The sequence below is a fragment of the Stegostoma tigrinum genome, chromosome 4 (genome assembly GCF_030684315.1).
Source record: "Stegostoma tigrinum isolate sSteTig4 chromosome 4, sSteTig4.hap1, whole genome shotgun sequence".
Lineage (NCBI taxonomy): Eukaryota > Metazoa > Chordata > Chondrichthyes > Orectolobiformes > Stegostomatidae > Stegostoma > Stegostoma tigrinum.
Window position 1 is genome coordinate 107,359,401 of NC_081357.1, and position 27,947 is coordinate 107,387,347.

The following is a 27,947-nucleotide window of genomic DNA, read 5'->3' on the forward strand; positions in this document are numbered from 1 at the left end:
AAACCTCATATGTGGTTAACCACCCTATCAGTCTTCTCATTCCTGTACATGCACGAGGTCCAGCTGATCCTCCAATCTTCCCAAGATATATTGATGAATAAAAATTATAACATAATATGAACATATTACATAAATCAAGCAAATTTCTGTGACTTGCATATTATGTTTATTCTGTATAAAGTTTATTTCTGGCGTCTGCAAATATATTAAGTATGGCACAATGTTTAGTACTCTGGTAATAGACAACTATTCACTTTTTTGAGCTTATGTATTTCAACTAAAGCATTTTCAATTACAGAAGAAAATTCTTCACAAAAATTTCCAAGAAAACGTAAGCGAAGAAGAAACCTCAATAGTTCATTACTTGACCACATCAAGAAAAATGTACCTTCTGTGTTTCAGCAACAAGAAGAATTAAAAACTGACATCTTGCACTCTCTGCATTTAGACTCTGCAAAGCCTGGAGCAGAACCATTAACCAAAAACAGGAAAAGAAAATTGAAAAAGAAACGACAAAAAGAAAGGTTAAAGGCTGCTGGGTTGGCACCCAGAGCCACAGCTGTAGAATTCATGTATGAACCAGGAGGGGGCAATCGTGAAGCAGGTCCTGCAAAGAGTGAAGAGAGGTAGACGTTATGGACTTCTTAAATGCAGTGTAGGAATTGTGTTTTGCTGATGGTGCTTTACTGTTATTCCTTAACAGAATAATCTGGAACAGCACCTTTCCTGGCATTTATTGCCCCGACCCCAAAACCTCCCTTTTTATCTGGTTTCTCCTTTAAGTTTGCTGAGATGGATCTATTCTAATCAGAGTTCAGTCAGCAACTTAAAAGAAAGATGTGGCCTAATCAGATGCCTTTCATATCAGAGAGTTTTTTTTGTATTCAAAGTTATGCTTTTCTTTTCTAAGTTGAAAACAAAACAATTTTATATCATAAGCACTGTATTGCCCAGTTGCTTGAGAAAATGTCTGTTTTCTTTAACTCATGAAGGTCTGTTTTCCAGCTGTCAAATTAACTCTCTTCCCTTTCTGACCTTGTTTGTGACTTATCGGCTGCTAAGATTATTACAAAGTATTTCTCTTTGACATGTGATGTAGAGAATATGTTATGTGGCCTGAGTGTGTTCCTCCACCCAGAATGAATACTATCAAATCTAGAAATAATCACCAAAGCTATAATTCTTGGAGAAAACATGGTGCTTCTGTGTTTTTTCTCAAAATTCAGTGGCTCAGTGTAGGAACGCAAAAGAATGATCTGGTTTTTTTTTCCTCAGTGCTGTATCAGTATCATTCCTGAATGAGTGGCTGGGACTTTCACAATTCTCATTTTCTTTACTTGAGATTAGAATTTAACATTTGGCCATTGTGAATCAGAACCCATGCCCCATTGTCTTGTGTTTCTGGAAATGCTAAAATTATTGCTTTGATATTAAACATTATTTTGATTATGTACAATGGATGATGGTGCCTAGTAGTTAGCTCTGCTGCCTCACACCACCAGGGACCCGGGTTCGATTCCACCTTTTGGCAACTGTCTGTGTGAAAGTTACACATTCTGCCCGTCTCTGTGTGGGTTTCCTCCGGGTGCTCCGGTTTCCTCCCACAGTCCAAAGATTTGCGTGGTAGGTGGATTGGCCATGCTAAATTGCCCGTAGTGTCCAGGGATGTGTAGATTAGGTGGGTTATAGAGGGGTGAACTGGGTGGAATGCCTTGAGATTTGGTGTGGACTGGTTGGGCCGAAGGGCCTGTTTCTACACTGGGGATTCTATGAGTACCAATTAGTTAATTTTCTATTTTCAAAATCTCTCAAAATTCTATAGCAATCTAAAACTGGTACTGTACTTTTGATCTTGGAAGTTATGAAGTTCTGCAGAATTTTGTGCAGAGAGTTACACCATTTTCTGATATTCTACATCTCTGTTGCCTGTATCTGTTGTTTTCTGCAATATTAACAGATTTGTAATTAAAACATAGAACAGTACAGCATAGTACAGGCCCTTTGGCCCACAATGTTGTGCCGAACTTGGACCGTAAGGATTAGGGTAAATCTAACCTCTACCCCTACCATATACTATCATCCATATGCCTATCTAATAGCCGCTTAAATGCCCCTAATGAGGCCGACTCCACTGCCCGCTCCGGCAATGCATTCTATGCCCTGACCACACTCTGAGTAAAGAACCTACTTCTGACGTCTCCACTATATCTACCTCCACTCACTTTAAAACTATGCCCCCTCGTAATAGCTACCTCCACCCTAGGAAAATGTCTCTTGATCTACTCCATCTGTACTTATGATCATTTTGTACACCTCTATCAAGTCACCTTTCATCCTTCGTCATTCTAAAGAGAAAAGCCCTAGCTCTCTCAACCTTTCCTCCTAAGACCTTCCCTCCTAAGACCTTCCCTCCATTCCAGGCAACATCCTGGTAAATCTCCTCTGCACCTTTTGCAACGCTTCCCCATCTTTCCTGTAATGAGGCGACCAGAACCAGACACAGTGCTCCATTGTGATTGAACCAGGCTTTTGTATAGTTGGAGCATAATTTCATGGCTGTTGAACTCAATCATGCTATTTATGAAAGCTAACATACCATATCCCTTCTTAACAACTCTATCAACTTGGGTGGCAGCTTTCAGGGAACTGTGGACATGAACCCCTAAATCCCTCTGGCTCCTCCACACTGCCAAGAATCTTTCCATTAACCCTGTATTCTGCTTTCAAGTTTTTCCTTCCAAAATGAATCACCTCACACTTTTCGGGGTTAAACTCCATCTGCCACTTCTCAGCCCAGCTCTGCATCCTACCAATGTCCCTTTGTAACCTAGAACAGCCCTCCACACTGCCCACAATGCAACCCGCTTTCATATCGTCTGCGAACTTACTAACTACACACGCGACCCTATTTTCACTGCCTGCTAGAGACAAACGTATCGAGCACATGCAGTATGCATTCCTTAAGCAATCTCCATATTTCAATAGTGCTCTTCCCTGACAGCATCTGTTTCCACTTTATGTTACCCAGCTCTTGCCTGACAGAATTGTTATTGCCCTTCCCCCAGTTGTAAACCTTACCCTTCTGTATGTATCTGTTCTTTTCCATGACTGTTGTAAAAGTAACAGAGTTATGATTGAAGGAATTCGAAGTAAGTGCTGTGATTACTTCTGTTCTGTTCTTTATTTATACTTGCTGCTTTCAGTAATTCATGTGAAGTGTTTGCAGAATACTTAAGGAGCAGTGGATTCTGGTAAATGGACTTTGAATGGTTCACTACCTTCTGAGTGGATTGTACTGGCTGTTACACTTCCTAAGAAGTGCAGCCTTGCAAATCCAAGTGAAGTTGAGATTTAATCTACCTGCAGATTTTGTTCCTGGTCCTACAAATGTTACAAAGGCATGTAGTAAAATTTGTAGGAAGTATCTTGATTTATGTTTGCTGTCAGTAGAAAGGAGCACTTGAGCAGCAGCAAGCCTTTATTGAAATAGTGTTTGTAAAATGGGAGAACAATTGCAGGTTTGAGTTGGTGAAATAAGGCTGACCTTATTAAAACGTTGATTCTTAGTTTCATTATATTTCCCAATACAATCCATAGTCATTTGTTAAACTCTGATTCTTCTGTGTGTCTGTTATAAATTATTGACTCCTTAATCTGAGACTATGATTCCTAGTTCCACACTCACGACTCAGAGGGAGTGTCTACTCGGCATCTGTTTGTTCAGATCTGAAAGAACAATGGAAATTTGATGCCAGATATAGCACAGTCCACCTTCTGATATAGTTTTTAAAAAATAGTAAATAATCAGTATCATCAGTGTAGTTCTGTCCACTGATGCACACCAATTAAACAGAATTACTTTAATTTTCCACCGATAAGACTTCTAGATTGGTATCTCTGAACTTAAATTAGAAGTAGTTGAGTTGGTGAGGTTTTAAAAAGCAAGAAAGTAAATTGTCCAGTGCCTTTGGCAGACATTTGGAGATAATAAAATATTCAGATTTTGAGATGTAAGAAAAGGACAGATATGAAGATTCATTGTTTCTTTCAGAAATAGGTGTCACTTATTCAAGGTGATCTGTCCCATTATCTGGTTGTAAGTTCTTCTGCTGTTCTGGTAATGGTCTTAAATATTATTGCTGCAAGATTTAGTTTACAATATTATGTTCAATAGCTATGATTGTATGAAATAAATCTTGCATCTATATAGCACTTCTCACAATCTTGGTGTGTCACAAGTATTTTAAAGCCAAATAAATATCCTTCAAGCTTGGTCACTGCTGTTATGGTGCAGTTACTTTATTCAGCAACTCATTCCCTAAAAAAACAAATGAAGTGTTAACCAAGGATTCTAAATCTTGATGCCGTTTCATGTTTCCAGTGTTCTTTCTGGATTAGATCCCCTACTAAAGGTTTCCATGTATTGTGCATAATCCTGTTACACCTTTTATTACTGATCCTTGCAACAACCAGAGGTATGTACACATAACATGGCAGTAATGGCTGAGTCACTTGAAGAAAAGTGAATTTTACCCCGTGTTGCCAGAGATGTTCCAACTTTACAAAGAAAGAAAAATAGAGATGCAGACATATGCTATTCGGTGTTCACTGCAGAGAATACATCTATAAAACTTAGATACACAATTGTACTAACTTGTGGAAGGTTGCAATGACGCAGGTAGGGATTTCCAGGTAAGTTTTACTGTATTGACATTTAAATATTTTTGTTCATGTTTGTGACCTTTTGCAGGGACAGTAACACTCTGCTTTGTATTCTACTGATAGATCGCTGACATCTGATATATCAGACCAGGAAATGAAATGTGCCAAGGATAGTACTTATGTTTTTCACAAAGAACAAAAATAATCTTGCAAATGACTTTCAAGTACTCCAGAAAATGGAATAATTCACAAATGTATTGACTTCCATAAAAGTGGGATTAATACAAAATCCAACAGTCACAGTAAAGTGTGAAATTAGCATTTAGATTTTGTGAATTATTATTGAAAATGCTACCTGCCAATGTCTTGCCAGAAATGTTTTCGAGCGAGTTGTGTTTCGTCATAGAACATAGAATATTACAGCACGGTACAGGCCCTTCGGCCCTCGATGTTGTGCCGACCTGTCATACCGATCTCAAGCCCATCTCACCTGCACTATTCCATATACGTCCATATGCTTATCCAATGACGACTTAAATGTACCTAAAGTTGGAGAATCTACTACCGTTGCAGGCAAAACGTTCCATTCCTTTACTACTCTCTGAGTAAAGAAACTACCTCTGACATCTGTCCTATATCTTTCACTCCTCAATTTAAAGCTGTGCCCTCTCGTGCTCGCTGTCACCATCCTGGGAAAAAGGCTCTCCCTATCCACCCGATCTAACCCTCTGATTATTTTATATGTTTCAATTAAGTCACCTCTCAACCTTCTTCTCTCTAATGAAAACAGCCTCAAGTCCCTCAGCTTTCCTCGTAAGACCTTCCCTCCATACCAGGCAACATCCTAGTAAATCTCCTCTGCACCCTTTCCAAAGCTTCCACATCCTTCTTATAATGCGGTGACCAGAACTGTACACAATACTCCAAGTGCAGCCGCACCAGAGTTTTGTACAGCTTCACCATAACCTCTTGGTTCCGTTACTCGACCCCTCTATTAATAAAAGCTAAAACACTGTATGCCTTCTTAACAGCCCTGTCAACCTGGGTGGCAACTTTCAAGGATCTGTGTACATGGACACCACGATGTCTCTGCTCATCTACACTACTAAGAATCTTACCATTAGCCCTGTACTTTGCCTTCTGGTTACTCCTACCAAAGTGCGTCACTTCACACTTGTCTGCATTAAACTCCATTTGTCATAAATTCTCTTATTTTGTAACATATACATAGTAATGGCAATTTTTCCAGGCCTATAACGAAAGATAGCTGGGCTCTCTAATACTCTGATTATGTACTAAATAATAGGCAGTAATAGTAAGTAGCTGTGGAACCAAAGTGCACCTTTTACAAGCCAAACAAAGCATTCTTTTGTCGGCTGAAACTATAGTGAGGGTTAGGGTTGTAAGTTGTGTAGTCGCCATATGTAAGCAATACTGTGGTGAAAAATGGCTTACCAAGTTGCTATTAGAACAAAATTAGCTAAAAATTATAATTTATACTTAGTATTATTGCCATAAACTTTGCAGTAATAAAACATGCTAAAATGCTTCCCTGAATATCAACAAACAGAATTGATCATTGGTACTTGTGACAAAACGCTTAGTCTAAGGACTGATTTCTAAAGAAAATTTAGCCAAGAGAAAAGGCAACGAAAATCTGGGATGTACCAGAGACCAAAATTGGAGGGGCACATTAGCCTTGTGATTGGAGATGAGTCCAATGACAGGAAGGGGCAAAACCATTGAGAGATTTGGAAATTGGATTGAGAATTGCTTAGTGTACTGTTGAATCAATTTGTGTTTGAAGCCAAATGATAGAGTAATCGGGTAGTCAGGTCTAGTGATAAAGGCATGAATAAGGATTTCAGCATTCAATAATATAGATAAACATGGAGAGGTGAATATTACGGAAATACATATAGGTGGTCTTGGTGATGCAAAAAAATATAGGCTTATAAACTCAGTTCAGTCAACTGTGTTGGCGCTATCACTAATAGTTTGGCTGAGACTCAGAAAATTCATCTTGAAATGTGTGGAATGAACTTCCTGAGAAAGTCCTGGATGCGGGCACAGTTCCAACATTTAAAAGGCACTTAGATAAGTACATGAATAAGAAAGTTTTGGAGAGACACTGGCCAGAAGCAGGCAGGTGGTACTCATTTAGTTTAGGATTATGTTTGACATGGACTAGTTGGACTGAAGGTTCTGTTTCCCTACTATAAGACTCTATGACTCTGTAAAAGGCATGGACTTGCTTGTTGGAAATTGGCACATGGCAGTTACCAAAGGCTTTGACCTTCTCATTTATTAAAGGAATTTCTGTTTGTACAATATTGGATGTCATGCGAACAATGAAACAAATCAGAATAAGGGGTTATATCGGATAAGATGTCAGTGAGATAGAACTTGTCGTCAGCAGAGTATCTGTGCCACTTAATGTGTTTTCAAATTAGAAATAAAGGAGTGTGTCAAAGAGGTAATGGAGCAGAAAGAGAAACCATTTCAGGTGATTCTTTAATTATGACTTTGAAGGTGAGGTGCTGGAAGTGGCCTGGTTAACTGTCAAAGACGGGATAGTTTCAGGAGGATGAGAGGGATTGTTTACCATTCATAACATTTGGTTCTCAATTTATTCAACACAAATCATTAATAGCCTTTACAAATCAAACTGATGTGTGAATGTATTAAAACCCAGAAATTCGGCATCGTGTAATAGTGCCTTTCTCACATGTCTTTTCTATCTGCTGATTTATTTTCTGCCCACATCCTGATTACTGTTAGGAAACCTATACACAATCAGGGTCTTTCGGTTCCTTTGCAGTTCCTCTCCTCTAACCACAGATTTTACACCTTCCAAACCAAATCATGATGAGATTGAAATAGTATCAGAGATAATGGGAACTGCAGATGCTGGAGAATTCCAAGATAATAAAATGTGAGGCTGGATGAACACAGCAGGCCAAGCAGCATCTCAGGAGCACAAAAGCTGACGTTTCGGGCCTAGACCCTTCATCAGAGAAGGGGGATGGGGAGAGGGAACTGGAATAAATAGGGAGAGAGGGGGAGGCGGACCGAAGATGGAGAGTAAAGAAGATAGGTGGAGAGAGTATAGGTGGGGAGGTAGGGAGGGGATAGGTCAGTCCAGGGAAGACGGACAGGTCAAGGAGGTGGGATGAGGTTAGTAGGTAGATGGGGGTGCGGCTTGGGGTGGGAGGAAGGGATAGGTGAGAGGAAGAACCGGTTAGGGAGGCAGAGACAGGTTGGACTGGTTTTGGGATGCAGTGGGTGGGGGGGAAGAGCTGGGCTGGTTGTGTGGTGCAGTGGGGGGAGGGGACAAACTGGGCTGGTTGAGGGATGCAGTAGGGGAAGGGGAGATTTTGAAACTGGTGAAGTCCACATTGATACCATTAGGCTGCAGGGTTCCCAGGCGGAATATGAGTTGCTGTTCCTGCAACCTTCGGGTGGCATCATTGTGGCAGTGCAGGAGGCCCATGATGGACATGTCATCTAGAGAATGGGAGGGGGAGTGGAAATGGTTTGCGACTGGGAGGTGCGGTTGTTTGTTGCGAGCTGAGCGGAGGTGTTCTGCAAGGCGGTCTCCAAGCCTCCGCTTGATTTCCCCAATGTAGAGGAAGCCGCACCGGGTACAGTGGATGCAGTATACCACATTGGCAGATGTGCAGGTTGAACCTCTGCTTAATGTGGAATGTCATCTTGGGGCCTGGGATAGGGGTGAGGGAGGAGGTGTGGGGGCAAGTGTAGCATTTCCTGCGGTTGCAGGGGAAGGTGCCGGGTGTGGTGGGGTTGGAGGGCAGTGTGGAGCGAACAAGGGAGTCACGGAGAAAGTGGTCTCTCCGGAAAGCAGACGGGTGGGGATTGAAAAACGTCTTGGGCGGTGGGGTCGGATTGTAAATGGCGAAAGTGTCGGAGGATGATGCGTTGTATCCGGAGGTTGGTAGGGTGGTGTGTGAGAACGAGGGGGATCCTCTTGGGGCGTTGTGGCGGGGGCGGGGTGTGAGGGATGTGTTGCGGGAAATACGGGAGACGCGGTCAAGGGTGTTCTCGATCACTGTGGGGGGAAAGTTGCGGTCCTTAAAGAACTTGGACATCTGGGATGTGCGGGAGTGGAATGTCTTATCGTGGGAGCAGATGCAGTGGAGGCGGAGGAATTGGGAATAGGGGATGGAATTTTTGCAGGCGGGTGGGTGGGAGGAGGTGTATTCTAGGTAGCTGTGGGAGTCGGTGGGCTTGAAATGAACATCAGTTACAAGCTGGTTGCCTGAGATGGGGACTGAGAGGTCCAGGAAGGTGAGGGATGTGCTGGAGATGGCCCAGGTGAACTGAAGGTTGGGGTGGAAGGTGTTGGTGAAGTGGATGAACTGTTCGAGCTCCTCTGGGGAGCAAGAGGCGGCGCCGATACAGTCATCAATGTACCGGAGGAAGAGGTGGGGTTTGGGGCCTGTGTAGGTGTGGAAGAGGGACTGTTCCACGTAACCTACAAAGAAGCAGGCATAGCTGGGGCCCATGCGGGTGCCCATGGCCACCCCCTTAGTCTGTAGGAAGTGGGAGGAGTCAAAAGAGAGGTTGTTGAGTGTGAGGACGAGTTCAGCTAGGCGGATGAGAGTGTCGGTGGAGGGGGACTGGTCGGGCCTGCGGGACAGGAAGAAGCGGAGGGCCTGCATCCCTAAACCAGCCCAGTTCGTCCCCTCCCCCCACTGCACCACACAACCAGCCCAGCTCTTCCCCACCACCCACTGCATCCCAAAACCAGTCCAATCTGTCTCTGCCTCCCTAACCGGTTCTTCCTCTCACCCATCCCTTCCTCCCACCCCAAGCCGCACCCCCATCTACCTCCTAACCTCATCCCACCTCCTTGACCTGTCCGTCTTCCCTGGACTGACCTATCCCCTCCCTACCTCCCCACCTATACTCTCCCCACCTATCTTCATTACTCTCCATCTTCGGTCCGCCTCCCCCTCTCTCCCTATTTATTCCAGTTCGCTCTCCCCATCCCCCTCTCTGATGAAGGGTCTAGGCCCGAAACGTCAGCTTTTGTGCTCCTGAGATGCTGCTTGGCCTGCTGTGTTCATCCAGCCTCACATTTTATTATCATGATGAGATTGTATCAGTTACCCTCATTATATGATTAAGTCATAGATCATTGCTTTTTCCTTTGTGACAAATTCCCTTTTGGTAAGGATTCTCTACATAAAGCTAGCATTCTGTAAAATGGTCACATTGTAACGGGGTACAAAAGGTTGAAGACTAGCTACATGGCACCAGTTCATTTTGATGAGAGTAGGTTTATAGCAGTGTTTCCAAAAGGCCATTCATGGCGGTCACTGAAAAGCAGTTCAAGAGCTTGAGATTGTGGGACAAAGAGAAACAGCTGGTGCAGACTCCATGTTTGCATTACCATTTTTTTTCCTGACCTGCAAGAAAGGAGTTGAGTAGTTGGATAATCCTGTACTATTAAATTCCCTGCATTTGTTGAGGAATCAGTAAGCAGCAAAGAGGAAGCTCTGAGAACTGTGAAAAGTGGGAATGTCCTTGCCTCTGTGTTAGTGAAAGCCATGGGGGACTCTGAAGAAGCCTGAAAATTGTTCAGTGCAGCTGAGAGAGTGGAACTGAAAAAGCCATTAAGAAGTGTTTTGTTTGATGCAACTTAGAAGTATTAATGCAGATTTTAATTTGGTGAAGTTGGAGTTCTCCTTGAGAGCAATACTGGATGCAGTTTTCAGAACCCAGGGGGGCATGAATACAGGACAATAGATTATAACAGAAGTAGTTCTTGAAGCAGTCGATGATGGACCAGCTCGATGTTTCAAGGCCACATCTATAAAAGCAAAGAATTGTAAAGTTAAATGAGATTTAATGACCCACTACATCATTTACATCCAGGGAAAGTTCCTGAGAAATCAGTAGGATTTATCTGAGGTAGGGTCACTGGTCCCGAAATGTTAACTCTGTTTTCTCCTCCACAGATGCTGCCAGACCTGCTGAGCTTTTCCAGCATCTTCGTTTTTGTTCTGGATTTACAACATCTGCAGTTCTTTTGGTTTTTAGTTAGGATTTATCTTGATCATCTTTGTTATTTAATGTGCACTCTGGGTGTTCGATCACAGTGCCACGTGTTAATTCTAAGTTTTTTTTAAAAAGTACACGTCGATTGTACTATTCTTACTTCAATAGTATAGTAATTTATTGTTACATGTATTTTTGAAAATACAGTAAAATACGTATAAGTTGCCATAATCCAGCATTATTTTAATTACATAAAATATAAAACAAAAATGCATACAGTTTCTTGATTTCATAAGTAGCTATGGGAAACACCTTCACAGCAGCCAAAGCTGTCACTAAGGTTGCGACACCAAGGAGGAAGCATGCTGTAGCAGTCCCAGAACATCGCCTCTTCCAAAGCTGCTTCATCATGGCCAATACTTGAGACATTTCCATAGCCAGGAGAGTGACCCAGCTCTTGAGGACCAGGTCCCATTCTCAACTTCCAAGGACCAAGGGACCATGCAAATTAACTCCCAAGGATCAAGGGATCATTCACTCCACCACCATTGCAGATCCTACCAAAGGAAAAGAACCAATCCCAATCTGTTAATGCTTGAACAGTTGCTCAAGCCGCAACTGCTATGGCTACAAGGAACAGATCGAATCCACTGCTTGACATCTTCCCGCACCTTCTCTCCACCACTCCAGCCACAAACAGAAGAAAATGAATTTGATTAGAATAAGAAAGGATGCGGTCAGTCATGTGTCAGAGTGGATAGCTAGCAGCCTGAACACCCCCTGCCCTGCTGCCTGCACTATTTAATCATTGTGTTTACTTAAAACCATGGAAACCTGTGGCTTTACTCTCTTAGTGTACGCCATAGCACTTACTATTAGGAATCAATAATATTTAAGTTAGACTAAACAAATGGTAACAGTTATGTAACCAAAATGCATTTGAGATAGGCTCACCTTCAAATTATTGTAGCTTGATAACTAGTTTTCTGTTTCAGTTGAGAGTTTCCCACTTCTATCTCCAAGATTGGAAAGTGTGCTACTTTTTAAACTTAACTAAGCAATTGTCTGTTATGTATTTACAACTTCTTGTTGAATTTCTGATACGTACTCCACTCTTGGCAAAATAGAATGCAGATGGAAGTACGTTTTTCAGTGCCGTTTCGCCGTAACGCCACTATCAATGTTTTTCCTACTTCCAGCTTTTAATTTTAATTGAAATATTGAAAAATGAGAAAAGCCTTAGGAAATGGACTTTGATGCAGCAGAGTATTTGCTGAAATGAATGGAAAAAATGTTTTAAGAAACTTGGAATTTTAATGAAATGAAAGACATTTTGCCAAACTTTTATCTTACCCTCATCAGTAAATGGGAAGAGTGCCAAATTTTGAACGATTGCACAAATGTATACTGCAAGAGAAAAGACACTGTTTGATTGCTAAGTCAACTTTTTATGGCAGAAACACAGGTTATGTCACATCACAGGTTCCATGATAATTTAGTGTTTGCGACATGAACCATGCATGAAGCGTTTGGGTACATTTATTGAAACCCTTTCTACAGGCACCTACTGTGGGTCAGAGGTAGGGCTACAATACTGAAATCCTATGGTCAGTGAGAGGACTATTACTTTAGTCTATTCTCATTCTTCATTTCATTGTCCCTCAAGCAAGGCTTACAGTTTACACTCATTCTAAAACCTTATTCCAGCTTTAAAAGGTATTTTGTAAAACAAAACTGTGCTAGTATTTATCCCTCCAAGAATCAACAAAGTTTTGAAGTTGATCAGATGATATGAATAGATAATTACCGCTGTACAAGACATGAGCAATGTCAGCACAATAATTGTTAATTTGCATTAAAAATGTACACAATAAGGTTAGTGCAACAAGCCACTATTCACAATGTTGTAGTGATCAGTAAAGTAATGGAAGGTGCAGCACCTCAGCAATAACCTACATGGTGACACCTGGTTTGGTTCTGCCAGGGCCATTCAGCTCCTGACTGCATTCCAGCCTTGGTTCAAATGTGGACAAAAAAGCTGGATTCCAAGAGTGAGGTGAGAGTGACAGCCCTTGACATCAAGGTGACATTCAACTGAGTGGCATCAAGGAACCCTACCACAATTGAAATGAATGGATATCAGGGCAGACTCTCCAGTGGTTAGAGTCATTTGTAGGATGATGGTTGTGGTTGCTGGAGGCCAGTCATCTCAGCTCCGTCACATCTCTGCAAGAGTACATTCGGGGTAGTCCTAGGCCCCACCATCTTCAACTGCTTCATCAATGACCTTCCCTCCACCATAAGATCAGAAGTGGGGATGTTCACCAATGATACCCAATATTCAGCACCATTCTCAACTTCTCTGATACTTGTTCAAATGTGACAAGATCTGGACAATATCAAGTCTTGGGCTGACAAGTGGCAAATAACACAAATGCTAGGCAATTGCCATCCCCAACAAAAGAAAATCTACATCGCCCCTTGACCTTCAATGGTATTACCATAATTGAATCCTTGTCCTAATCACACCCTGAATGTTATCATTGACCAGAAACTCAACTGGACTTGCCACGTAAATACAAAGGCTACAACAGCAGTTCAGAGGCTAGGAATACTGTGGCGAGTAACCCACCTCCTGACTCTTCAAAGCCTGTCATCATCTACAAGACACAAATCAGGAGTCTGATGAAATACTTGCCTGGATGAGTGCAGTTCCAACAACACTCAAGAAGCCTGACACCATTCAGGACAAAGCAGCCTGCTTGATTGGCACCTCATTCCACTCCATCTACCATTGAGGCTCAGTAGTTGCAATGAATGATTTACAAGATGCACTGCAAGAATTCACCAAAGATCCTAAGACAGCCTCTTCCAAATGCCAGACGACTTCCATCTAGAAGGTCTTGGCAGCAGACACATGAGAACACCACCACCTTCAAGTTCCTGATCAAGCCACTCACCATCCTGACTTGGAACTATATCGCTGTTTCTTCAGTGACGCTGGTCAAAATCCTAGAATTCACTCTCGAATGGCATTGTGGGTCAACCCACAGCAGGTGGACTGCAGTGGTTCAAGTAGCTCACCACCACCTTCTCAAGAGCAACTAGGGATGGGCTGTAAATACTGGCCACACATTGACACCCATGTCCCACAGATAATTTTTGAAAATGAGCCAGATGGTCTCCTATTGTGATGTAAATCATATCTGATGATACTGTTGCAAAGCTGAGATAAAACTTGCACTGTAGTCAAATGGTTATGAGAAGGCATTTGATCATGTGTCAGATGTAGTGCTTGTGATGAAGCTGGCAGCTAACGATAACTACAAGACTGTGAAACTGTTTTTCTCAAAAGAACAGCAAGGCAAGGTTTACCATTTTCACTTGGCCTATAGTCTTCAATGATATATTTTAATTGGTAATCTTTGAATGTATGTTCCAGGTACTTTGAAACAGTTGTATTGCTTCATTTTAGATACAATCTTGTTGCTGTTCTAACCTGCTCTATTTGCCATTTTGAAAAAATATTAACAGTGGGACGTGGCAATGGATGATAGAAGGCATCAAGGTTTTATTTTGTTTATTCATCGGATGTGGGCATCGCTAGAGGCACATATTGCTCATCCCTAGTTGCTCTTGAGAAAGTGATGATGAGCTACTTTCTTAAATCACCGCAGTTCAAGAGCTGTAGATAGACCCACAATGCTGTTAAAGGAAGGACTTCCAGGATTTTGACTCAGCTCACGGGGCCAAATGGCCGTTTTCCTATTCCTAATGGACATGGTTCAGCATTCTTTACTCAGTGTCTGAATGGGATCAGTTCAAAAGTGATGTAAAGAAAAGTAAAAGCTCTTGGGAGGGTCTTGCTCATATTGACCTGTAGCTCCATTTAGTAGTCGATGAAGAAGTTTTGGAAGTCATTCTCACAATTGGCATTGTTTTTTGCCAAAATCCTTCTCCTCAATATTAAGCAGGTGGAAGCAAGCACACCTAGTAATTTTGTCAGTTGCCTTCGCAGACGCGTCATAAGTTGCGTAAAATCGCAGTGTAATCACACTGATCAAGAAATTGAGATTTATGATGGTAGCTGCTGAAGGCTAGTGTTATTCTTATTAACTCTCTGATCTTTGAAATAATGAAACTTTTAGCCCACTTTTTATTGAGTGTATTTCTTTCAACTTTCCAAAGTGCTGACAAATGATCTTGTTACTCGATCCATAAACTGTCATGTGGCATTTTATATACATGTGCATAACAACGTAATACTGTAATTCTTTGATAGGTACGTGCCTCTTCTATACTGTGATTAAAATTATGGAATTTATAGTGTATTTATATAATGATCTACTATTCTGAATAATGTCAAAATAGATTTAGACACCTCTTTAAAATGACCTATTAACTTGGTTACAATTTTTCTAGCAAAGACCCTCAGTCTGACCTGTCCCAAGTGCATGCATTTGAAGGTAACTGGAAAGAAATACACTCAACACAGGGGTGGTATAACCAGCCAAGCACAACCATTTTTTCACAAAGCTTGCTGCTATCTTTCAGGAGTCAAAGGCACTTGGACAGTAACTTAGAACATAGAACATTATAGCACAGTACAGGCCCTTCAGCCCTCGATGTTGTGCCGACCTGTCATACCGATCTTAAGCCCATCAACCTACACTATTCCATGTACGTCCATATGCTTGTCCAATGACGACTTAAACATACCTAAAGTTGGCGAATCTACTACCGTTGCAGGCAAAGCGTTCCATTCCCTTACTACTCTCTGAGTAAAGAAACTACCTCTGAATCTGTCCTATATCTTTCACCCCTCAATTTAAAGCTGTGCCCCCTTGTGCTCGCCGTCACCATCCTAGGAAAAAGGCTCTCCCTATCCACCCAATCTAACCCTCTGATTATTTTATATGTTTCAATTAAGTCACCTCTCAACCTTCTTCTCTCTAATGAAAACAGCCTCAAGTCCCTCAGCCTTTCCTCGTAAGACCTTCCCTCTATACCAGGCAACATCCTCGTAAATCTCCTCTGCACCCTTTCCAAAGCTTCCACATCCTTCTTATAATGCGGTGACCAGAACTGTACACAATACTCCAAGTGCAGCCGCACCAGAGTTTTGTACAGCTTCACCATAACCTCTTGGTTCCGGAACTTGATCCCTGTACTAATAAAAGCTAGAACACTGTATACCTTCTTAACAGCCCTGTCAACCTGGGTGGCAACTTTCAAGGATCTGTGTACATGGACACCGCGATGTCTCTGCTCATCTACACTACTAAGAATCTTACCATTAGCCCTGTACTTTGCCTTCTGGTTACTCCTACCAATGTGCATCACCTCACACTTGTCTGCATTAAACTCCATTTGCCACGTCTCAGCCCAGCTCTGCAGTTTATCTATGTCTCTGCAACCTACAGCATCCTTCGTCACTGTCCACAACTCCACTGACCTTAGTGTCGTCTGCAAATTTACTAACCCATCCTTCTACACCCTCATCCAGGTCATTTATAAAAATGACAAACAGCAGTGGACCCAACACCGACCCTTGCGGTACACCACTAGTAACTGGTCTCCAGGATGAACATTTCCCATCAACTACCACCCTCTGTCTTCTTTCAGCCAGCCAATTTCCGATCCAATATTACTGAGGAAAGATAAATGACTGAGTTTGTTGTCAGGTGAGTTCTTTATATAGATTTGGGGGAGTGTAGTTGGGGAAGTGGCCAAGAAACGCAAGGCCAGGAGATGGGTGTCAACTGGGGTGGGGTCATGTCATTGCCTCATTGGGTCTAGTAAAGTCACATTGGGTAAAGCTGAACTGGGTCCTGTCCCTGCCTGGCTCAGCCCAGGCCATCTTGGGGGTGGCCATTATGTCCGGTCAAACCAGAGGTGAGGATACAATTTTAATCCTCTAATGGTTTCTGGGTAATTATTAAGCTTGACAGAGAACAGTCCAATTTCCATGGACTCATTTGAAGCATTCCAGATACAGGGGAATTGTCCATCAAAAAATTATATTTCCTAGGCACTTCTCAGGAAGTCACCCGCATCAGGGATTCCATATGTGGTCTGACACACTACATTCTACGTTGCAGCAAAGTCTCTCGGGCTAATGTGTGCTCATCATAATGCTATTGAGGAGTTCTTGATAACTTGTTCAATTTATGCACTTGCCACTTAACAATGGCCAATTAGCAGCAATCTTTTTTTGGGAACCAGGAGAATAAGAACATTTTTTTTTCAGAGTTGAATATGACAATAATGAATAAGCCTGGCAAAAGAAAATCCAAACAGCGACAACTCTTAGGTAGCCTTAAGTGTTCTGGTTTTAAGATAGAATTCACATTGTCTTCCATCCAATTATGATTGGCATCCAGCATTTAAAAATGAGTAAATGCTGCCTACTACTTTTAAAGAATAGTATTAAGTAATTTCTCATGTATACTTTTCTCTTTGAAATAAAAATATTGTTACAGGCCCTTGCAATTTTCAGAGCTGCTATTTAGATTAGATTCTCCACAGTGTGGAAACAGGCCCTTTGGCCCAATAAGCCCACACTGCCCCTTGAAGCATCACCCTAATCTATACCCCCCTGAACACTACGGGCAATTTAGCATAGCCGATCCACCTACCCTGCACATCTTTGGACTGTGGGAGGAAACTGGAGCACCTGGAGGAAACCCATGCAGACATAGGGAGAATGTGCAAACTCCACACCCCCAAGGTTGGGATTGAACCTGGGTCCCTGGTGCTGTGAGGCTGCAGTGCTAACCACTGAGCCACCGTGCTGCCCCATTTAGATGTTGTCAAGGCTCAGACATTTGTTTCAGAATGTGTTGCATTGGGAATTACATAAAGTCCTTGGAATTTCATTACAGCAGTTTGTACTTGTTAATCTTGGAAGTGTTTTCTTTATGTCCTATAAAATATTCAGATAAAAAGAACGGAGATTGTGCTTTTAAAAAGAGCCTTTCATGGCCATTGGGTGTCTTAAGTACTTATAAAGTGTAGTCACTATTGTTGTGTAGGAAATGTGGCAGCCAACGTGTGCGTAACAATCTCCTGAAAGCAGCAATGACATGTTAGTGACCAGATAATCTGCCTTTGTGATGTCGATTGGGGATCAATATTGCCTAACACATCAACTATAATTCTCCCAGTCTTCTTCGAAATATGCAGTGACATGGTATGCCCACCTGAGAGGGCAAATGGAGCCTCATCCAACAGTGTAGCATTCCCTCGTTTACTGCATTGGAATATCAGCCCTGATTTTTGTAGGATTGGAATCCACTTTCTGAGTCAAAGATGACAGTGCTATTCACATCTGCTGTGGCTTCTTTGGACTTCAAGTAAAGCCAAAAATAGTTAATCATTCTTAATCAGTTAGAGATTGCCCAATCTTATATAAAATATAACCTGCATATAATTTCTTCACAAGTTCTTAAGTTGATTTTATTTTTGTGAGCAGAATCAGATCCTCATGATTTTGAAAACTTTTGATCAAATTTTCACTTAGCTCCTTCCCTTAAAAAAGACGGCCTGCCTGACATTTCCAAAGTCTGGATAAAATACAATCACTGGAATTATTATTGCAAAGCTCTTCTACACTGTCTCCAAAGCTTTCACATTCTTCCCAATATGTGGCTCCCATAGCTGTACACAATGCTGCAGCTGAGATCTGGCTTGTGTGTTATTCAGATTCACTTGTAACATCTCTGTTCTTGGATTCTCTGTCATTGTTAATAAATCATATGGTGTCCATGGATTTTTCAACCACTTTCACCATCTGTTCTATGACCTTTAATGACATTTGCACACATATATCTAGGTCTCTCTGCTCCTGTGCATCCTTTAGATCAGTACTCTTGGTTTTACATAGTCACTCCATGTTCTTTCTGCCTTACACTTCTCTGCAGTGAGCTTCATATATCACATGTCTGCTCACTCCACCAAATTTCCATACCTTCATAGTAGCAGTAATGAGATAGCAATACAAAACAAGATCATGAATCTTTGATAATGGGAACTGCAGATGCTGGAGAATCCAAGATAATGAAATGTGAGGCTGGATGAACACAGCAGGCCAAGCAGCATCTCAGGAGCACAAAAGCTGACGTTTCGGGCCTAGACCCTTCATCAGAGAGGGGGATGGGCTGAGGGTTCTGGAATAAATAGGGAGAGAGGGGGAGGCGGACCGAAGATGGAGAGAAAAGAAGATAGGTGGAGAGAGTATAGGTGGGGAGGTAGGGAGGGGATAGGTCAGTCCAGGGAAGACGGACAGGTCAAGGAGGTGGGATGAGGTTAGTAGGTAGGAGATGGAGGTGCGGCTTGGGGTGGGAGGAAGGGATGGGTGAGAGGAAGAACAGGTTAGGGAGGCAGAGACAGGTTGGACTGGTTTTGGGATGCAGTGGGTGGAGGGAAGAGCTGGCTGGTTGTGTGGTGCGGTGGGGGGAGGGGACGAACTGGGCTGGTTTTGGGATGCGGTGGGGGAAGGGGAGATTTTGAAGCTGGTGAAGTCTACATTGATACCATTGGGCTGCAGGGTTCCCAAGCGGAATATGAGTTGCTGTTCCTGCAACCTTCGGGTGGCATCGTTCTGGCACTGCAGGAGGCCCATGATGGACATGTCATCTAAAGAATGGGAGGGGGAGTGGAAATGGTTTGTGACTGGGAGGTGCAGTTGCTTATTGCGAAGCGAGCGGAGGTGTTCTGCAAAGCGGTCCCCAAGCCCCCGCTTGCTTTCCCCAATGTAGAGGAAGCCACATCGGGTACAGTGGATGCAGTATACCACATTGGCAGATGCGCAGGTGAACCTCTGCGTAATGTGGAAAGTCATCATGGGGCCTGGAATAGGGGTGAGGGAGGAGGTGTGGGGGCAAGTGTAGCATTTCCTGCGGTTGCAGGGGAAGGTGCCGGGTGTGGTGGGGTTGGAGGGCAGTGTGGAGCGAACAAGGGAGTCACGGAGAGAGTGGTCTCTCCGGAAAGCAGACGGGGTGGGGATGGAAAAATGTGCCGGGTGTGGTGGGGTTGGAGGGCAGTGTGGAGCGAACATGAATCTTACTTGGTTGCGGGGACATTATAGTCTTGACATCACTGCATGGTTCTCTCCCACTGGGGCATGGATGCTGTTCTCAAAGCTAGCAGGCAAATAGATATCGGACACCCGACTACATATCTTTTCTCTCTCTCTTTCTCTTTGCCCTATTGAGGGATATTTCCCCTGAAGCAAGACAAAGGGAGGGATTGAGTTAGACAAAAGTGACTAACAAAGCTGTTAGAACTGGTGCAAGTGAGCAATAGGTGATGAGAAACTCTGAATGAATGAGTAGCAGATACACACCATTATAGGGTTACTAATGTGTTGGATTGGACAGGTGAAGGTGAGAGTGAATGAGGGAAGATGTTGCATGCAATAGTGAAAGTGGTAGATCATGAACCTTGTTCGGAGTTGGCTGTAGGAAGGGTAAAGGTAGTGCGAAGCTCCAGTTCCTTGTTAGCAAATTGGGGAGCTAACTTGTTCATCCATCTCTGTGGTCATTTTTCACACGTGTTAATTATGAAAAGCATCTCTTGACTGACGGCATTTGACCTGGTGCAAAGCTGTATTTTAAATATGGACCTAGGACCCGGAATGTTGGGAGATCTTGGCAGTGATGAATACCTTCACCATTACTGAGCATGTAATAACGTGAGAAGGGCACGTAAAAGGTTTGGTACACATAAAACATGTGAATAACATGAGATAAAGCACAAAAGCTGAGGTAAAGAAACTCTCCGTGAAACTCCTCAAATTTAGCATGCAGTCAATTCCTACTGAGAATTGTCCACACATTTTCATTGTGGTTATACCCCAACAAGTTGGTCTGTTAGTACCATGGAATGTGATGATTTCCGTACAACTTTCACGTAGATGTAGAAACATTAATAAAAAATAAATTATCTTATGGTGCTATGAGAATTGGAATCTGGAACTGCAGCCTAGTTCAGCAATACCCTGTAACTGATCATACAGATTCAGTAGAAATATATGAATGTATTATGCAAATAGACCAGAACTTGTGACAGTATCCCTTATAAACAATATATGTATTTTCTTTAGGAATCCATTGGATTGACTATACAAAATCATGAATAATGCTCCTATGTACAGATTGGATCAGTATTTAATAAACAGATCAGGCAAGTGAAGAACTAATTTGGCATTGCGCTGAACAACTGAATTGTTCAAATCACATTGGCCATTTTCTCAAAAATTGTTTCTCTGCCTGGATCATTCTTATTTTCTTCAAAGGAAAACCATTTTTTAATCTAATTTCATATTTGAAAATCTCAACTGAAAATTGTTTCTGTTAATTTAGTACAAATGTTTGACTCATTAGATAATGGAAACTAATCAATCTTTGCTTCTTGGAAATGTTAACTTTGCACAATGAATTACTTCCAAAGTATCCAAAAGGGTCGTCCTTTGCACAATAGGTTACCTGTTTGACGTAAAATGTGCGTCAGTAGTTGGTCAATAATCAATATTTGTTTCTTTGGAAATTTCCAACATTGCACAGTAAATCATTAAGTTACTGCTTTTCAAAATATTAATGCCGTTTTCCTTTGTACAACAAATATATCTTTAGCAGATATAATAAGAAAAATTATGATTCTGTTCACATCAGGCTTCATCCTGACTTCCTGAACCTGCAGTTTTCTAGCCTGTGGAATCTGGATTAAGTGTGTTTTCTTAAAACATGTTGACGAAATTTTATGCCAGCCACTCTCCCAACACATAAACAATGCAATGGCCCAGTAAATACTATGCCACACATGATCAACTATGGTAAATAACTACGGTTCCTCTGCTAATTTGTTTTACCACATCAAAAGTGATCAGTCAGAAGAAAGTTAAAATAAACTATAACCATTTTATCCCCTTTAAGTGTTGGAAATTTAATCTTTTGGTGGAAATAATTTGATGAAGTCCTGTCTACTGTTACAGGCGTACCTGTCCTTAAAAAAATGTTATTGCTACTGCTATTGGTCTCTGCTCCTGGTTGTTCCACAACATGTCAATGTAAAACATATGTTCCCACTACGGAGCATATTAAGGGTCTAATTGAGAATGCAGGACAAGTTGAGGTCTTATGTGTGAATGTTTTTAAAGTGTGTGAAGATTTTTAACCCATCCCTTCAAAAAGTGTCAGTGAGATACATAAAGCGTATTTTCCTTGTGGTGAGTGGGAACTGGCCTTTGCACAGCCCAGGGAAGGTAGATTGCAACATTCACTACATTATCTTCTGCTGGACCCCCATTATGTATGTTACAATTATAAGCTTGATAAGGTCATAGTATTTTTTAACCCTGTCTTTAAATCTGTGGTAAATGAAGGACATAACAAAACTTGTTCTAAAGTCTTCAAAATAGTAAACCTGCATGGTTTCATATGGATCGAAGGAAGGCCGAGATTGTTTCAGTGAGATGAAAGTGCAAGGTATTTATGCTTTAAGAGAATGGCAGCAGTTTCTGAGTTTACAATGCGGCAACCCCAAGTAATCCCAAATCCCAGAGAGGTGATGAAGGCACTGGATTATGAACAGTTGTGTTGTGAACAATTCATTTACTTCTAAACGGAGTTGAGATTGAGAATAGTTAATTAGCATTTCTACCAAGATACAAAATTAATGTATTTCATGTTACCTGAGAGAAGTCAGTGGGAGCCATTTTCAGATCAGATGTAGTGTTTCCTACAATATGCATTATGGTAATCAGCAGTTATGGTCTGCAGAGAGAAGAGAATTCTTGACTTTGTGAGCTACACCAGACAGACATGGGTAGGAGATGGCTTCACGTCAAAGAGGCACATCCTTACATTTCCTTTTGTGATATTTGTGGATTCGTTCTGGCACAGAGGAATAAGAATCATCAGAGCAGCCCATTTGGCTGAATCTAAGAAAGTCACTTAAAACTGAGAAAGGTACCTTTTAAAGTTGCTAGGTGAAGTGGAAACTCGGGAATCCATTGGGAGTAACTGTGGACAGTTTGTTATAAAACTGTAAAGAAAAAGTAAGGTAGATAAATGGAGTTGAAGTATGTTTGAATTGTGAAATCATGCAACACGTCATAGAGTCATAAAGCATGAAAAGAGGCCCTTCAGCCCATCATGTCTGCACCAATCATCAAGCAGCTTTCTATTCTAGAGCCAGTTCCCAGCACTTTGGCCTGTTGCCAGTATGCCACAACATTTCAAGTGTTGATTTAAGTACTTCTTAACCATTGTGATGGGCCCCATCTCTAGCGTCCTTTCAAAAGGTGTGTTCTGTATGCCCATCTCTTGTGGGTAAAAAGGTTCCCATCTCTAGCGTCCTTTCAAAAGGTGTGTTCTGTATGCCCATCTCTTGTGGGTAAAAAGATTCTTCCTTAAATCCCCTTCTCATAAATCTATGCTGCTGTTTGTTGACCCATCTCTGAAGCGTAAAGGTTTATTCCTATCTATGCTACTTTAACTTCGTACACAAGATAATCCAGACTAGTCTCTTCCATAGCTGAAAATGTTCCAGTCCAGCCAACATCTTGATGAGTTTCCTTTCACCCTCTCTATTGCAATCACATCCTTCCTTTGGCATGGCAACCAGATCTGTGTACAGTATTCCAACTGTGACCCAAATAACAAGTTATCCAGCTCCATCATAACTTCACTTCTTCTTTCCAATGCCTCCACAAACATGCTTCATTAACTATATTATTCACCTGTCCCTGTGACTTTCAAGGATCTGTGGATATGCACACCAAGGTCCCTCTGATCTTCTGTCCTTTATATTATCCATTGCCTTGTTAGTCCTCTCAAAATAAATCATGTCACACCTTTCCAAACTAAATTCCATTTGACACTTTTTTGGCTGTTTGACCAGTCCATTAATGCTGTCTTGTAGTCTAATCCTTTCTCCCTTGCTTTTTAACACACCGTTGATTTTCATGTCATCTCCAAGCTCACATTTGTGTCTAGATCATTAATTTACTTGACAAAAAAAAAACAAGGAATCCAGCACCAAACCCTGTGGTGTGTCTTTGGACACTGGCTTCCAGTCTCAAAAATAATCTTTGACCATCATGCTCTGCCTCCTGCCACTAAGCCAGTTAAGGATGCAATTTGCTAAATTACCTGGATACCATGGGCTCTTTCCTCCTTAACCAGTCTCACATGAGACACCTTCTACTTTAGTAACTGCACTATCCTTATTCCGATAAACTCTGTAGCTGTCCGTTTTCCGGCTACACTGGTTCAACTTTATCAAATTAAAAATGTGATTGTCTAGTAGAAATGCAGAATTATTTTAAAAATTCTTTGTGTTCTATATAAATCAGATTTCAATCTGAGTCTATTTAAAACATGTCAGGAGGCAAATGCCCAGAAATCAGATTACACTGCACCTATGCCACACAGATGAAACGGGCATCGATTGCAAGTTCAATCTGTTATGTACGCAGACATTCCATGTTTGAAGCAGATTTCTGCAATATTGGTTAGCCTTCCTTCCTAGTCACCTTAACTCTAAACTATGCTGCAGTCAGATTCTTCAGATACTGCTGGAGATTGCAATCTGAAAATTAGATTAAGATTTTTCCCCTTCCTTTCATGTGGAGCCAGGAAAACCAGGATTGCTCCTTCTGATTCTAAATTAAATCCACAGACTAGCTATACCATCAGAAACATCCTATTCTTTCCCAACTGAAAGCCGCATTCTGAAAATCTCTGCCCAACTCCACACTCAACACTCAATCCCACTGTGACCACCAAATTACCTCAAGGGTTGCAACTAGCACTGGTGGGTAATCAGTAATAAAGAAAATGAGACAGATGGGCTAATTTTCTGTTGTTATGCTGGCTCTTTGCCAGCATTTAGGCACAACGTCCTATATTTCAATTCTGAACATCAACATTGTGTAAAATCAGATAAAGCTGAGCCTATCTCTGTAAATGTATTGCAGACAGTCTTAGCCTTCTAGCTCAAGGCCTTTTGCCGACATATAAGCACCCCAGATTGATAACACGTGACAGATCATGCAATTTATCCAGTTTATTCTTACTTGAAGCTTGTATATAAAGAGCTCACAAGACGATTGAGTGCACCACAGTATAATTTACTGTTTTATTAAATAATATTAATCTGAATGCAAAAAGACTGAAATTTTGTAATCAAAAGATCCCACTAAAAATATAATTCAGTTGCAACCGCCAATATCTCTACAGCATCAAAAAAAACTTGATCGAAAATGTTTATTCCACTACGAACAGTGATACCTGGATACATCAGACTGCTGCAGGTGAGCATTAGAAAGGGACGGTTTGAGTGTGAAGAACTTGTCTGAAGTTTAAGTCGGTGTATTTTAGTTTTGTATAATAACTTTTAGTTCTTGCATGTGAAAATTACTGAATTCACATGTACACACAGTTATGTTATACAATGATAAAATTTATGTTAATAAATTAAACTAACTTTTGTGGGACTCCATGACCTTTCCTGATGTTTTTAGCTGAGCTTTTGCAAATTTTATTCTGAATTATTTTAATATATTTTCTGAAATTATGGAAAATGATGCAACTTGCTTTAAGCTAAAATAAATATCGAGCCACATTCAGGCCATTCTTGATGCTCCGAATGAGGTACTCCTGACTGCACTTAAGATGCCATCAGTATTAGACTACTAATGGAACACTACATGTCATTTATGACTGATATCACTGACAGCTTTTATTGTTTTGACTAATAGCACAATATCAAAGCACCCAGCTTTTAAAGTGTCCATTTATTCTGTGTGGCATAGGTGCAGGGAAGTCTTATTTCTGGGCATTTTCCTCCTGGCTTACATTTTAAATAGATTCAGGTTGAAATCTGATTTATACAGAACACAAAAAGGAAATCAACTAATGAATGGTTGCTACTGCAATGTCTTGAATTACATCCACCAATTTAAATGATGCTAAGCAATTTGTAAGCAAAGTCGAGGACAGATGGGAATGATGGAAATACGGTTATTGCAGGTAAAATATATTAATAAATTAGAATTTTGTAATGTGTAGGATTTTATAGACATAGTTTATGTAACAAGGTCAACTATTTTGTTACAGTAACTTACAATGGATAACGATAACGTTACTATAAAATTTTGAATGTGTTGCTCCTTTTGTGGTGCTGATTAGTTTAACACAGTCTTCCTCAAAAGGTAAGTACTGCTGCGTTGCATTAGAAAGCCAGAGAGGTGGATCAAAGTTTAACATTGGAAAGAGAAACAGGAAGTTTTAAAGCTCATAGCTAGTAATAATTTAAGAAAATTTATAAATTCTGGCAATCTCAGGAATGGCATCACGTCATTAATCTCTTTATTAACGTGTCAGTGGGATTCTTTATCTGAGTTAGAAATTAGTATTCCTTTCAAACATTCTAAGGTGACACAATGCATTTTTTTTCAGAATATCACACTTTGCATATAAAATATTGTTAACCACCACATTGTAATCCTGTTTATATTGCCGCAAAGTGCTGATATTATTAATAATCTACAATATCCTACCTTATAAAGAACACAGTGTTCACTAATCTCTTGACCAATGATAATTGACAATACTTTTGATGATTAACAAATTTGCAAAAATTTCAAGTCTTTTAAGTTTATATGAACTTTGGTACATTTTACAGATACATTAAACTCACCTTCACTCAATGTCCTGCAGATGTCCTAGGAATATAGTTATGGTTGGTAGATTCAGGGAAAATTACATGCTAAACAGATAAGTCAAATTTTTCCACCAAATTGCAGCTCCTATCTTTGTATAAGACCCCAGAACCTACGCAGTTTCACCACTCCAGTTTTCCATCACTGACAGTTCTTTGCACATTTGACTGTTCACACCATGATTTGTGCAACATCTACTGCCTCTCTAGAACATATACTAGTTTAGATAAATGTTATTTAATTTTGTCCTGTCTGAGTTTTTTTTTCTCTTTCTTGTGTTTTCCAAGTGCCTATAAGACATCAGCTCCTGGCAACAAACTTCTAGAAGCGTAATACTGCGCTGTCCTTTCTAGAGCATTCTGGGTCACCTGTTGTTTAGTAACCAGTCATTGATTTCAGTCAGTGGCCAAATATAAAACAAATAGAGCAGACAGAAGCAAGCAAACAAAAGCAGTAATGTACAAGGAGATCAGGCACAACTGAATTTTTTTAGCTACGCTCTAAAAACGCAATATACCTTTGCAGTATGTTATCTTCATTGTGAAAAAAATTAAATACCTGATTTTTGGATGAGCATTTCTGCAAAATTTAATACTTTTTTTTTTAAAAAAGATCCATCTATGACCTCCATAAACATTACTTGTCATCAAAACTTGATAAAGCATTATGTCAGATATGTCTTGCTTTTATAGAATGCATCCACAAAAAACAAACAGTTGCTCCATGACAAGCATAATAAAGTTTAGGAATCCCTTTAGCAAATAGCATGTATGCACAAAGAGCATGATGACCTCTCAGCCAATATTTGAGACATTCTTATGTCCATTACTGCTACAAATTAAACAATGAGAAAAAATTTACACAACAATAGATTGTCATCCAATTCTGTGGAAACCAAGAGTAGATGCCACACAACAATTACTGTAGCAGTACAAGACTTGTTTCAGGAAATCCCTCAGATCAGAATCAGATTCCAATATCAACCCGGACTCTTTTGCTGAAGAAACCCAAGTTTTAGTTATGTCCAGTATTTTCAGACTTTAATCCCTTAGAAACATTTCAAACAAAATGCAAGTGTTCTCCCCAGTCGACTCACAGAGCAGAGCTCCCAGATCTCCACCAAGGGATATTGGTAATATTTCCTTCTACAAGTACAGTTTTGAACTTAGTCTGCACTATTTTGATTAAGACCTCTGGAAGGCAAATTTGAAGAAAAGTCAATTTGACAACTTTCCACTGACAATGTTGCAGACAACAACTGGTGTCACAGACTTGGAGCTACAGGTTCATAGATCTTTGAAGGTTGCAAGATATATTGAAAAAGCTGTTAGCAAAGCAATGAGTTCTTGAGCTTCATAAATAGTGGCCTTGGGTAAACAAGCAGTAAAGTGATGTCGAACATTCACGAAGCTCTGGTTGAGTCACAACTAGAATTTCACATCCTGTTCGGATCACCATGCTTTATTAAGATTGTGAGAATCCACAAGAGGGTGCAGAGATTCATAAGACTGCTTCCAGGGTTGGGGAGTTTTGA

At 41.0% G+C, this 27,947-nt stretch overlaps 1 protein-coding gene and 1 long non-coding RNA gene across 9 annotated transcripts in view; one reads left to right on the plus strand and one right to left on the minus strand.

Annotated features, from left to right (window-relative positions):
* Positions 1-27,947, plus strand: part of LOC125452858 (glutamate-rich protein 1) — a 62,532-nt gene that overhangs the window by 21,171 nt on the left and 13,414 nt on the right. For 2 of the 5 annotated variants that reach the window (XR_007247612.2, XR_007247611.2), the window contains exon 1: positions 24,732-25,003. The exons of 1 other annotated variant lie outside the window; for it this stretch is intronic. Coding sequence is in view for 2 of the 4 variants with exons in the window: in XM_048531789.2 (XP_048387746.1) it covers positions 299-630 (332 nt within the window). In the remaining 2 variants the exon portion in view is untranslated. Of the gene's footprint in view, positions 1-298; positions 4,274-24,731; positions 25,004-27,947 lie in introns of those variants that run through there. 2 more of the 5 variants (XM_048531789.2, XM_048531790.2) reach the window with 2 other exon arrangements.
* On the minus strand, positions 9,917-26,770 carry LOC125452859 (uncharacterized). Of its 4 annotated transcripts, XR_007247616.1 has the most exons (5): positions 26,392-26,770; positions 22,660-22,731; positions 22,379-22,580; positions 12,040-12,093; positions 10,917-11,243 (listed from the first exon to the last, which is right to left on the minus strand). It is a non-coding gene; the product is annotated as an uncharacterized LOC125452859 (long non-coding RNA). The 4 variants fall into 4 exon arrangements; XR_007247613.1 differs by lacking the exons at positions 10,917-11,243; positions 12,040-12,093 and adding an exon at positions 9,917-10,498; XR_007247614.1 differs by lacking the exon at positions 12,040-12,093.